Source organism: Rhinolophus ferrumequinum, chromosome 2 (assembly GCF_004115265.2).
Source record: "Rhinolophus ferrumequinum isolate MPI-CBG mRhiFer1 chromosome 2, mRhiFer1_v1.p, whole genome shotgun sequence".
Classification (NCBI taxonomy): Eukaryota; Metazoa; Chordata; class Mammalia; order Chiroptera; family Rhinolophidae; genus Rhinolophus; species Rhinolophus ferrumequinum.
Window position 1 is genome coordinate 107,176,977 of NC_046285.1, and position 12,851 is coordinate 107,189,827.

Here is a 12,851-nt window from a genome sequence, read left to right on the forward strand (position 1 = left end):
CGTGTCTTTTGGGAAGCGCCCAGTTCCCCTCACTGACCGGTTGTTGGGGACACTTCACCCTCACCCTGGCTGCTGGACCTGAGACCCGCCGGCCGTTGTGTGGAACGGGGCAGGATGGTTTTCATGGCGCTTCTTTCTCCTTTGCCGGTCAAGCCTTTGTTTTATGAGGGTGGCCTGATCTCGTGCCCACAGGTTACACGAGGGACAAGTCCTTCCTGGCCACCGTGGTGGACATTGTGCGGGAGCTGAAGCAGCAGAACTCACGGCTGGTGTACGGTAGGCGCGGGCTGTCACCGACTGGAGTGGGGTCGAACCCGGGCCGGGGGGCTGCGGGGGGGCGCTTAGCCTCCTTCCTCTGGGCACCCCTGCTCCCCCAGCCGGTGAGCGCTGTCTGTGCTGGGCCTCTGGGAATGTGAGCCTTCAGACCTGTGGCGTGGGCGGGCGTCTGCGTGGGGCGTGTGAGAGAAGCAGGGCTAAGCGTGCTAAGCGTGCTGTAATCAGTGTCAGTGTGCAACGGTCGGGCTGCTCGGCACTGCAGTTGGGGTGTCTGTGATGCCCCCAACTCTGGGGGGTGGGGAATGCCCCGGGGCGGCCTGGACGACAAAATGCCTAAAGCCAGATAACAGACATAAGAATGGGAGGGTGTGATTTTCCCAAGCTTTTGGGTGCAGGTGAAGTTTACCGGCAAAAATAGTGTTGAGGGCTCTTTTCTCATTGGCTGTAGCTTTTGCTGATAAGATCCCCGTTGTCCCTCCACAGTGTGCGATCCGGTGATGGGTGACAAATGGAACAGCGAAGGCTCTATGGTGAGTCCTCTGGGCATATTTAAGTGCCGCGGATGCTGTCAGCGCAAAAGCAGGACACGCCGCTCTGCCTGGGTGGACGGACGCTGCTCCAAGGGGAGGCAGGGCCCCCGTCCAGGGAGAAGCATGGCTGGCAGACGAGGCTTTCCGTAAAAGGCCAGAGAGTCGATATCTTAGGGCCACATGTCCCGGTTGTAGCCAAAAGCAGCCAGAAAATTTACAAACGAACGGACATGACTGTTTGCTGATAAAATTTCACGTATGGACACATTTTGAATTCCCTCTCATTTCCATGTGTCACAAAGTGTTCTTCTTTTGACTTTGTCCCTCAACCGTTACAAAATGTTACAATCGCTCCCAGCCCATAGCTTAGGGACCCTGCCGTGGGACACAGGGGAGGCAGAGCACCGCTGGTGAAATCACCCCGGGGCCTTCAGGGAAGCCGAGGGTGTTAGAGGAGGAGGGGCCTCGCCCAGCCCTCCCCCAGGAGCCCTGGGAGCCCTTTGGGGCAGCACGGGCCGCCCGCACTCTCGGGTGCCGGTCTTACCGAGGGGCTCTGGCTGGGAATGTCCCCAGTTCCTTCTCCTCCTCTGTGTGCGTCAGCCTGTGTCGCTGTCTCCTTTTCTTCAGTACGTCCCAGAGGACCTCCTTCCTGTTTACAAAGAGAAGGTTGTGCCAGTTGCAGACATCATAACTCCCAACCAGTTCGAGGCTGAGTAAGTCATTTAAACCGGCTAAAACTTGCAGACCACCCCACGAGGCGAGGTGAGCCACACAGACTGTGCAGGGAGCGTCCCCACGTCCCCTCTGGGGATTGCATTCACCTCCCTGGAATGTCCTCCCTCGGGGGAGGGGAAATCTGGCCCCATTCCTGCGTCAGGTAGCTGCCTGCACCCCTGCAAGCCAGGCTGGCAAGGCGCCCTGAACCCACCTGGCTTATGTCCATCAATAACAGCAGTGGGTCATTATTTTACCGCGACCCCCAGCTGTTTTCCTGAAGAGCAGGGGCCTTGGGGCCACAAAGGGGGAAGAGGAGCTGTGGCACATGGCTGACACGGGCCACAGCCCTGCTGCCCGGTACCGGGTTTCCAAGGGCCTTTCTTGGATTGCACGACCCTACCTGATGGCTGGAAGAACCAGGTGCCCAGGGTGGAAGGGGCGTTTCCTGATGCCACGGGGTGTGCAGCTCAGCGCCCAAGTGGGTTCATCTCTGTCACTGTTTGGCTCTGCTGGACCATCAGCTGGGGCCCCTCTGTTTTCAAGGCCGCTCTTTAAAGTCGGGGTGGGGGCACGTGGGGCCCAGGGTTCCCTGCCCCAGGCCTGTCCTTCTCGGGGGCGATGACTCCCTGACGACCCTAACCTTCGGTGGGCTCATGAATGGGGTACGCGAGCCACTTGCAGCTCTGACTTCCCATGGACCTGGTTCGCCCTTGCTGGCCACCTGTGCCGTGCTGGGGGGTCACAAAGGGCGCAGCGTACTGCTGCCCTTCATTGTTGTTACAGGTACACGTTAACCACAGTCTAGAACCTCAGCACACCCGTGATGTGTGAGAGTCCCCGTTTAAAAGTAAAGTTCACTCTTGACTGGTCCTCAGACGTGTCACGGTGGCCACCTGGTCCATGATGGCCCGTGATGGCCAGCAGGCTCAGAGATCATTCCCTGCGGGCATTGGGGTGGGGGTACCCATACTGCTGTAGCTTTGGGAATTTTATAGGCAGGACCCAGGATGTGACATCTCATCTCTGCCTGCCTGTCTTCCAGGTTACTGAGTGGCAGAAAGATCCACAGCCAGGAAGAAGCATTAGCGGTAAGAGGACCTTTCAGGGCCTGGCATGGGACAGGCGGCACTGCCCGCGGTGGGGAGGGGACAGGTGCATCTCCGTGGGAATGGGAGACAGGCACCCCAAGCGGCCAGCATCCCAGCTCCCAGGCAGCCAGCCTGCAGGGCCGGGGATGTGTTGTAAATTTCGTTCTGCACTTGGTTGGTCACCTGCAGCTTCGTGCTTGTCAGGTCTGGGTTAACCCACTGTCTGCCCTGCTCACGATAGCAGGCTTTGTCTGGGCTGACTGGGGTGGCCACAGTCGAGTTCCATGGCAGGGAATGAGGCGTGGGGCCCTCCTCCCGCTCTGAGGGCCTTGCTCCGGACTGGCACAGCGCCCCCAGGGCCCCTGAGCCCCTGGTGTGTTGCTGAGGACATGGCAGTAGGTGTTTGTTGAATAAATGAATGAGTGGCTTCCCAGAATGGACGGGAGGTGGGAGCCATGGTTGTTTGGTTGTTGCCGTGTGTGGACCCAGATGGGGAAGGACAGCCGGCCCAGCCTGGTTGGCACCTTCCTCCCATAGGCAGACACCAGTAGGCTGCAGGTGGGAGCCAGCAGGCGCATACCCTCAGACTTCAAGCCAGAGAGAATGGGCACAGCGGCACTAAGCTGGCAAACCTGTCATCCAGCAAAGCTGTTCTGGACGGGCACTGGACGGGCACGGGCCACTCAGGGCGGGTTCCCAAGACCTCTGCTCTGTTGTCTCCGGGCCCATCACCAAACCCTGTGAGAGCATGTCCCAGGCGCGAGTGCCAGTCAGCCTGGCTGTTTGGGTTCGCGGGGTCAGGGGTCAGGGGTGAGGAGGCGTGGCTGACGTGCTCCCTGCGCCGGCAGGTGATGGACGTGCTGCACTCCATGGGCCCCGACACCGTGGTCATCACCAGCTCCGACCTGCCCTCCCCGCGGGGCAGTGACTACCTGATCGCGCTGGGGAGCCAGAGGATTCGTAAGCCCCTCCCCGCCCGACACCCCTCTTCGGCCGCCCTGCCCCAGCACTGGGCTCCCGCGCCTTTACGCCATTGTGGCCCCTTGCGGCTTCCGCGAAGGTGTTGGGTTCAATAGAAAATCACACCTTACTCAGCAGCTGGCCAGTTTCCTGAATGCTCATCACCCTCCCCCACCATGAAAGATGAGACTAAAAACAGAAACTGGAAGGATTTCCATGAATTGGGTGCTGACACCTCACCCATGGTCGCCGAGCAGCCTGGATGCCCATGGCGGTGCTGGCGGTGTGAAGATAACACCCTCTAACGTGGGGGTCATGAGGGACAGCCGGCTGGAGGCAGGGTCCCCGGCTCCAGGTGTCCACGTGCCTCACCGCCCATAGAGCTGGCAGCTGTGCAGACCTCACTGCGAAGGCGCTTCGTGCTCTGCTGTGTCCATTGTTTAATCATGCAAATACCCCCTGGGGTGGTGTGCTCTGCACCACATTAAAGTGACAGGACCCTGGGGTCACACCCACTGCCCCAGAGAGCAGCCCCACAGGCTCCCTCTGCAGCTGTGTGCAAGAACAGACACACACACACACACACACACACACACTTCAGGAAGTTCACAGTCCTGCAGGACAAGGCGCTCTCATCACTCCTGCTTCCTCCACGTCAGATCACATCACGTCACGTGTGCCAGGCCCTCGTCAGCTGCATAGCAGTGCCATCCTGACTGTGGTCCTCTGGGCCTTCACTGCCACTTTCTCCCCTGGGGTAGGGCACCTGCTGTGGGGCCTTGCGGCACCGGGCAGGACCTGAGCCCCAAGTTCTATCTGAGTGACCCCCATGAGTGACAAGAGCCCCCAGGTGCAGAGCAGGGGAGGAGCAGGCAGGAGGTGCCCAGGCCTGGGGCTGGCCCTGTGCTGGCCGAGGGTCTGGGGTCCCAGCCAGCTGTGCTGTCCCCCCAGGGCACCCCGACGGCTCCGTGGTGACGGAGCGGATCTGCATGGAGATGCGCAAGGTGGATGCCGTCTTTGTGGGCACGGGCGACCTCTTCGCCGCCATGCTCCTGGCGTGGACGCATAAGCACCCCAACAATCTCAAGGTCAGCAGGACGTGCCCCTCCTGCTGCACCTGGTCCCCTGTGCCTCTGTGGGGAGCTGGTTACCACATCCAAAGACCAGGAAAGGGACGAGGGTTATGAGCTGGGGGGAACAGGGTGGACAGCGCTCAGGCATGGGCTCCCGCGCCCCACGTCCCACGTCTGGGTTGTGTCCCAGCCCCACCCCTGCTCACCATCTTGTTGGGTCCCCTCAAGGAAGAATTTGGAGGTCGGGATCTGGAAATGGATTCCCCTAAAGCTGTCTCTGCAGGGCACCTTGGGGGGGGCCCCATTTCCCCCAAGGGCCTGGGCCTCCCCAACATATCAACTAGGTTGAGTGTTGGGCCCCCTGTTCGTGCAATTGCACAGCTGGCACTGGGGCCCTTCCCCTCTCACCTGCCAGGCCGCTGAGACGTGCAGTCCCCGGCAGGCTCCCCCGACCCCCCATCCCGCCTCCCTCGTGTGGGGCCTGCCCGTTTGATTGGCAGTAGCAGGACCTCTGTCTGGTCCAGGCAGTGGTACCTGGTACCAGAGGAGGCCTCGCTGCGGGGCTGCCCAAGGCCAAACCCGGATTCGGGGGGCCCTGGGTCTGGGCGTCAGAGGGAGCCACGTGCACCGCCAGCGTCTGCCGAGCCCCGAGTCTGACTGAGCAGTGACTTTGGCTGACTTTGGGCAGGGGCTCTTTCCCAGGTTCTTTATCACTGCCTCACTTCAGAAGCTCTGACTCAGCACCCACACATGCCAGGCAGTGTTGGCCGTCGGTGTCACAGCCCCTCCCCAGAGTTGCCTGTGGTCCAGAGGGGTAGTTAATTTAGTACGCAGGCATCTGCTCAGCTCTCCAGGGATGGGCTGTCCCAGGCTGGGGTGGGTCCAGCTGGTTGGGGAGCATGTGATGGCAGAGCCAGCGCCCTGTGACTCAGGGTGGGGACCGTGCTCTCCAGGCAGCTGCGGGCAGCAGGGGTGGCTGGGCACAGTGGTTCGTCCTCCCTGCAGGTGGCCTGTGAGAAGACCGTGTCAGCCATGCACCATGTTCTACAGCGGACCATCAAGTGTGCAAAAGGTACAGCCCACGAGGCCCGTGGGATGCCTGTGCCTCCCCAAGCGCCTGCTGCCTTCGCTCGGGCAGGGCGGTGGGAGGGAGGGGACAGCACCTGCTCGACTGTCAAGGGAGCAACCCTTCTGCTGTGGGTGGGGTTCCCGTGGCTCCCCTGGCCCTTGGCATTTAGAAATGGGGCAGTGGCAGCGGCGTGGAGCTCCCGTGTAGACTGGGAGCTCCAGGCTCAGCCTTCTCCTGCTCTGCACCCGTCACTACTGCTTTCTCCGTTCTGCAGCCCAGGCTGGGGGAGGACGGAAGCCCAGCCCGGCGCAGCTGGAGCTGAGGATGGTCCAGAGCAAAAGGGACATCGAGAACCCGGAGATTGTCGTCCAGGCCACGGTGCTGTGAGGCCTCGTGTGTACGTGCCTCCTGACACAGTGGCGCTGTCTCCATCTCCATCCCTGTGAAAAATGTAACGTCTGCCTTAGCGCTGTGACCGAAACTTGATATTTTTTTTTCTTTAGTGAGTGTCCAGCCTCCACTGGTCTTAATTGTGAAAATGTGCCGGTCATGCTTTTTGAAAATAACAAATCAATCTCAAATTTGTTATTTGGAAACCCAGCTCCCCCTGCCCCACCTCCACCACCACCCCGAAGGCTCTTGGACCTGCCTGGAAAACCAGCTCTGTGGCCACTCTCTCAGGGGTGTCCTGCCTATCCTGGGATATGTGGTGGGAGGGGCTGCTGCCCCCTAGAGAGTCACATTGGCTCCCACCGTGTGGGCTGGGCCAGGAGGAGGGGGAAGCCTGTGTCTCTGCATCTCTGAGAACAAGCTTGGTGTTAACCGTTTGCATTCAGATGAATTATGCCAATTACCTTTATTGTCATTTCTGACCTTCCCTCTGCTTCAGGACTTTTGTTTCTTACTTTGCTCCTCAGCAGGTCCCTGGGCATTTCAGATATTCTGCTTCTGTTTCACCTGTGGACAGGTTAATGCCTGCTGGCCCAGACACACACAGGCCTGCACAGTCACTTTGGCAGGGACCTTTCCAGGACCCTGAAAATTCAAGACGGTCTGCACATCTCAGCGGGACCACTCTGTGACCCACAAGTGTCTCTAGGGACCTGCTGAGCGATGCACAGAGGCCAGTAAAGAGAGGGCTGGTGTGCGGCCTGGGGCGCCTGTGGGAAGATGCCACGTTGGGCTCCTTTTGGAAAACTCACCTCGTTTATAGTACAACGGGTTAAACACTGCGTGTTTGCCACTTGCTGCTGGTGACAAACGCATCATGTCACAGAGTTAGTGTCCAAACAGGCACAGAGGGCAGAGGTGGGCTGTGTAGGCCCAGCGCCGTGGTGACTCTGGCTGGTCCCTACGCCTACCCTGTGGGTCAGGCTGCAGGCCACACCTACTCTTGCGGGGACCAGAGTGCCAGGCTCTGCCGCAGGGCTCAGAGAAGCCTGGTCCCCCACGGTGGGCACATTTCACCCCGAGGCCCTGGCACTAGTCCAGTTGTCCACGGCCAGCGTGACCCCCGTGGTCCCCCTTACCCAGAATTTTGAGGTCCCCCAGGCATGGCTGCAGACAGGGGTGTCCATCCTGACAGATTCAGCCTGCCTTGATCTCAGTACCCACCCCCCACTCTGGGGGTGCAGAGGTTTGCCTCTCAGAAGCCCACAGCCTGGAGGGGACAGGGAGACTATAGAATATAGGGGCCCAGATGTGGCCCCTGGGAAATCACTGTGAGGGCAGCCCTGTTCCCCCTTCCACGGCTCTGTGCCCACAGGCAGGCCCTCTCCCGGAGCCTGCACACCTCCCCATTAGTGCATTCTTCACTGTAGAAAATGCCCTGAAAGAAGAGAAGCCACTCCCCCGAACCCACTGCACCCTCCCTCTGTCTTTCTTCCCACTCTGCTCACTTCTAAATGTCTTAATTCTCACGCAGTAGTGCTCCCAGCAGTGTGTGCACAGGTTCAGGGCATCTGTGTCCCTGTCATGTGTCCTGGTTTCGTGGGGACCAGCCAGAGTCACCCAGGCAGGGCCCTGCGCCTGCCCTGCACCTATAATGGAAAACACTGCCAAGTAGAGCTGGGGAGACGGCAGTGAGCAAAGCCTTTTCTTTCCTTCTTTTTTGTTTTAATATTGAAAGCCAGTATAGAACTGGGGAAAGAACCTAAATGTGTCTGTTTTCCATGAGGTGATGAAAACCCACCCGGAAAGTACGGTTTGGGGCATTAGGCTTGCTCCGTGCACGCAGCGAACCTGAGCGGAGACACTCAGCAAACGCTGCTCCATTCTTGGTTCCTTAGCTTTATTTCAGAGGCTTGGCCCCGCCTTAGATTTAATCCTTTTACTTCCCTTTGTTAAGCATAGAACGATGAGAATTAGTCCACCCTTAAAGCTTCTGTAGACATGGCCCGCCTTTCTCCTCTGTCCTCTTTGACTACTGGAAAGCCATGGAGAGATGAGGTGGCTGAGCCCTCTGAACTGAGAAAAGGAAATCAGGGCTCCCGAGACGAGCAGCTGGGAGGCGTGTCCCCCGTTCCCACTCTGTCGCTGTGCCTGTGCTGTCTTAGGCTGGTTTCTACCTGCACGTATCCCATCTGTGCTGACAACGGCGGAGGCCCCCGGCTTTCTCTGTGTAGAATGTCCCATCCAGAAGTCACCCCGGCTCGTTGGCAGTAGTTTCTGGTACAGTTTGGGTCCAAATTAGAATTAATCTTTGTTTTCACTTTCCGTCGTTTAGTAACATGCAAAATGATAATGTATGTTAACATGGGAGGTGGATGGGCTTGGAGCCGCCTGTTTGTCAGAGTGTAGATGTCAGTACTTACCAGTTTTTTCCAACCTCCTGTAGACGTTAAAGATGAATTATAAAATATCCCTTTTTCTTAAGTCATTGCCAAGCTCTGCTGCGGTAATTGTGTTAGTCTGTGTTATTTTTGCAGTATATGTCAGTGATGGTGAAAACGATGCTTTGCTGTTCCGTTCTGCCACTTGTTAAAGCCAGTTTTTAAAACGTTTAATTTTCCAATGGACCTGCACTGATGAGTAAGGGGAGGGTGTTTTGAGTGTTGAGCGCCAGAGCGTGCGGCCTATACCACGATGCCTGTGTCCTGTTGGAAAAGTCACCGCCCCACTGCCACCATCCACGGTGACGAAAGAAACTCCAAATGCTGCTGCTGCAGGCCCACCTGGGGATGAGGCACACGGGCCTGGGATTGTGGATTTCCTGCTTGGACCTCATGTTCACTCCTCGGTTGAAATGTACGAAAGAGGAGGTGAGAGCGTCTGGCCCGTGGACCTCCATGCACGCCTGCCTTTTCCTGCCCTTGGATGGGCCCACCTGCTTGGGGTGTCGGGGTCCCCATCTGTGAGTCAGAGATGCCCGTGACCATGTGACTGGGCTGTGTTCAATGCCAGAATAGCCAGCAATCTCTGTCTTCCTTCTCTGCCGCCCGCCTGGTCTCTCCAGCCTCCATGAACACTAACAGGGGCACAGGGGTCATCGCGGGAGCCTCCCGCCCCCCAGTGCCCTCCTGGGCCCGAAGGAGGGGCAGGGAGTTTGTGAATGAGCACAGTGGGGCATGTACAGGTGGGGGTGCTGTGAGTGGCCCTGGCTCTCAGAGTCTGGGTGGCAGCCGTGTGGCCCCCAGACGGGGCACTGCTGGTCAGCCCAGCCCTTCTCAGTCCACACCACCAGGCTGCAGGGGTCGCCTTCCCATCTCGCTGTGCGGCTCTGCATTGATATCCGGAGAGCCGGCTCCCATGCTGCCAGAGGGAGCAGGTCAGATGTACGTGCTGTGTGGGTGCTCAGAAGGACCCCCGTCTGGGGAGGGCCTCTCTGGGAGGCCAGGTCCACTGCCCCTCGCCAGGGCAGCCTTGAGCTTGCGCCCCGTTGGTCTGGATGGCCGTCGTTCCCCCAGGAGACCCCTACTGTCTGCAGATCTGCCGACACGCACTGTCACGCGGCCTTGCCTCAGTGATGGAGAGCCCACTCGTGTGTCCTTGGAGCTGTGTGCACGGTTGGTATGCCTGTGCCACAGCCACTTTGTGACGTGCGGAATCAGGTGGCTGGCAGGTCTGCAGGTGAGAAAAACATCATGAGATCCTGCATGTTTTTAGAGAGGCAGTTCTGTGGTTTCAGCATCCAGCCGCGTCTGCCAGCCTCTGCCTGCAGGCGGCATCGCGAGGGCACAGGAGAGTGGCAGGCAGTCAGGGGTCTCTGGCCCCCCATCCTGGTAGGTTGCAAACATCAGTTCCCCCTTCTGGGGGGTGTTTCTTTAGTGTGGAAGTGTTTCTGTCCATTGATGGGAACCAAACTTGCAGTCTGTGCCTCTGAGTGGGAGTGGGGGGCCTGTATGTACCCCCTCCCCCAGCTCTGGAGGCCCCTCCCAGCATCACCCATCACCCCCACTGAGAAACCCCAACCGGGAAACCCCCACCAGGGTGTGCGGCCACAAGGCACAACTCCAATTCCTAAAATTGTGGGTTCTCATCGTGTGTCTTCCTGTGGACATCTGCAGTTTATTCTTGGTACAAAACGTTTTCTGTGTAAGTGATTAAAAAACGTCTTCGCATTCCTGCCTTTCATTAGAGGTTTGTACTCAGCACAATGTATTCATTCTGTTTATAAAAAAGCATTGAATGAGTAACTTTAGGTCAGACTTAGACAATATTTTTAAACTTTGTATTAATGGAAAGTTCTCCCTAGAATTTTCTTTTTAACGACTGGCAAAGTCAACAGGTGTTTCCAAAGCTTTCCCACCGTCCAGGCCGAGAAGAACCTTGTGCTTAAAGCGGGCCCCTCATCCATCGCTGCCCCCACATGGGTGAGCCTCGGTGGGGGTCCCCGAGCTTCAGGGTGGTCAGACTGAACGAAGCCCCCAGCCGCAGCCTGCCCTCCACCCCCGCCCCACACCACTGTGGGCAAGTGCCAGTCTTTGTGCCACAGGAGGCCCGTTCTGGTAGGAGATGGCTTCCTGAAGCCATGGGCCACTGTCCCTGGCCTGGGGCACCGCTGGCCTACAGATCTGCTCTGACACCTGAGAGCAAGGGCCAGCCTTCCTGGTAGTGCCACCTGGAGCCCGTGCTGGGACCCTTGTCTTGGTGACCGAAGGGAGAGGTAGGTGTTAGTATCGGGGGAACCGGAAACGAATTCTCCGTGTAGGACGGTGGTGTTGTAATGCTTTTAATGTTAGCTGCGTACATTCCGATTTAGAATTTTAGTTGGCATTTCAACCGATGACTGTAAAACTGGACCAACAGAAAGACTGAGGTGCTGACTCAGGCCCACTAATGCTGGCCTTGCCCTTCCTGGAAACGAGCATGGATTTTGGAGGCATGTCGGGGCGTGATGCAGCCTCGGGACAACGCACATCGCCCCTGGGTCCCGGCTGTGAGGGGAGATGTCTCTGTGAGGTTCAGGCAGTTCCATCAGCCTGTGGCAACCAGCCCCGCCCCCGCACGTGGACGTGTTTGTAAAGTGTCTGTTGTAGAGGCCTGTCTGCCGGTCCTGGCGACTGCTGATTCTCACAAATAAATATTTTCATGGTGATTGTGTTCAGGTGTGATGGTGGCTTTTCCCCACAGGACTCCCTTCTGTTAACGACCTGTGCCGCCCCTAAACCACGTTAACCAGGCAGTGCTCACTGCTGGACACCGAGTCCTTAAACGCCCCTCAAGAAAGGACCTGTCATTCCCTCTCCCTGGCCCTCGTCCCCTCTCCATCTGAGCTGCTCTGCTCTCCGTCCTGTGGGCTGGTCCTTACACTGGGCTGCAGGGGTCCTGCAAGACCCTCCCTGGCACGTCTGAGCTTCTGTCACTGATCACATGTCACTGCCCCTCTGGGTGCCAGTTCCTTCACACTTGGGCGGTGCCCGCGCCGGTCCTCTTTGCCCAGCAGGTACTGTCCTCTCACCCACGCCTCTGTAGATAAGTCCTCAGGTCACCTCCAGTCTCCGTGACAGAGGCACGGAGAGGGTGGGAGGATGTGGGATCTGCGTTGTGACCAGTTCTCTAATCCACTCTGACCACCTGATGCCCCGTAGCTGGCCGGCAAGGTCCTGGCCCGGAAGCCCACTGCTCGCAGAGGGGTTTCTGTGGCTGCTGTAACATTTCCACAAACTGAAGCTTCACAACACAGGTTTGTCATGTTTAGTCTGGAGGTTGGAAGACTCATGGGTGGGCAGGGTTGGTCCCCCCTGGAGGCTCTGGCTAGAATCTGTTCCCTGCCTTTAATGACTGCTCGAGGCACCTGCATCCCTCGGCTCGTGCTGCCCCTTTGGTCTCTACCACTGACCCTGCCACCTCCCTCTTACAGAGACCCTGTGATGCTATCGTGCCCCCAGATCACCCAGGATCACATCCCCCTCTCAAGACACTTGGTCGCATCTGCAAAGTCCGCTGTGCCCTGTGAGGTCACAGTCACAGGTTCCAGGCACTGGACGGGGATTTGGGGGGGGACATTTTTAACCCACCGTATGCTAGGTGGGGCACGGTGGGGTGAGCGAGTGTTGCCCCGGTCACCTGAGGCTCGGAGCCAATGTCACGCACAGCATTTGAACCTCAGGCCTGGAGAGGACTCGTGCGGGCTTCCTGTAAGGCGAGAAGACCAGCTGCAAGTCCAGCCCCATCCTGAGACCCCTGGCTCAGGGTTTTCACAGTCTGGGTCCTGGGAAAGAGCCGGGGCCTGAGCTTTCAGCTGCAGTGTAGAGGGTGCCATTCCAGGGGTGCGGGATGAGGACAGGAAAGGGGGTGAGGCAGGGAGGGAGAAGGAAGGGTTTGGCGGTGTGTGACCTAGCTGGCTGTCCGGGAGACCCGCTGGGCTGCTGGGTCCCACAGGCCTCTCTGGAGGAGCTGTGGGAACCAGCTCCTCTAATGGGCCAAAGTTCACCCCATGGAGCTGGCACCCCTGAGCTTCTGAGGTGTGTGCCAGGCCTCAGGGCAGCTGTGGGTCCCGCTGGGTTGGGCATTGGTGTGAAGCCTGGGGACAGGTCCAGGTGGCAGGCTCAGGAGGCACACAGAGCTGAGATGGGAACAACGTGCCTACAAGGGAGAGCCCTGAATTAGACGAGGATGCCATCCTCCTTACATCTGGCCACTTGTCAAACACCCACCAGGTGCCAGCCACTGCGGACACTGCACTCTGGTCAAGTGG

At 58.5% G+C, this 12,851-nt stretch overlaps 1 protein-coding gene across 2 annotated transcripts in view; it reads left to right on the plus strand.

Annotated features, from left to right (window-relative positions):
• PDXK (pyridoxal kinase) overlaps window positions 1-11,254 on the plus strand; it is a 30,593-nt gene extending 19,339 nt beyond the window's left edge. The window contains exons 4-12 of one of the 2 annotated variants that reach the window (XR_004424617.1): window positions 193-276; window positions 760-806; window positions 1,434-1,519; window positions 2,566-2,611; window positions 3,460-3,571; window positions 4,523-4,659; window positions 5,650-5,716; window positions 5,988-10,817; window positions 10,914-11,254. Coding sequence is in view for 1 of the 2 variants with exons in the window: in XM_033122567.1 (XP_032978458.1) it covers window positions 193-276; window positions 760-806; window positions 1,434-1,519; window positions 2,566-2,611; window positions 3,460-3,571; window positions 4,523-4,659; window positions 5,650-5,716; window positions 5,988-6,100 (692 nt within the window). In the remaining variant the exon portion in view is untranslated. Of the gene's footprint in view, window positions 1-192; window positions 277-759; window positions 807-1,433; window positions 1,520-2,565; window positions 2,612-3,459; window positions 3,572-4,522; window positions 4,660-5,649; window positions 5,717-5,987 lie in introns of both variants that reach the window. The other variant, XM_033122567.1, reaches the window with a different exon arrangement.
• Window positions 11,255-12,851: the final 1,597 nt, after the last annotated feature.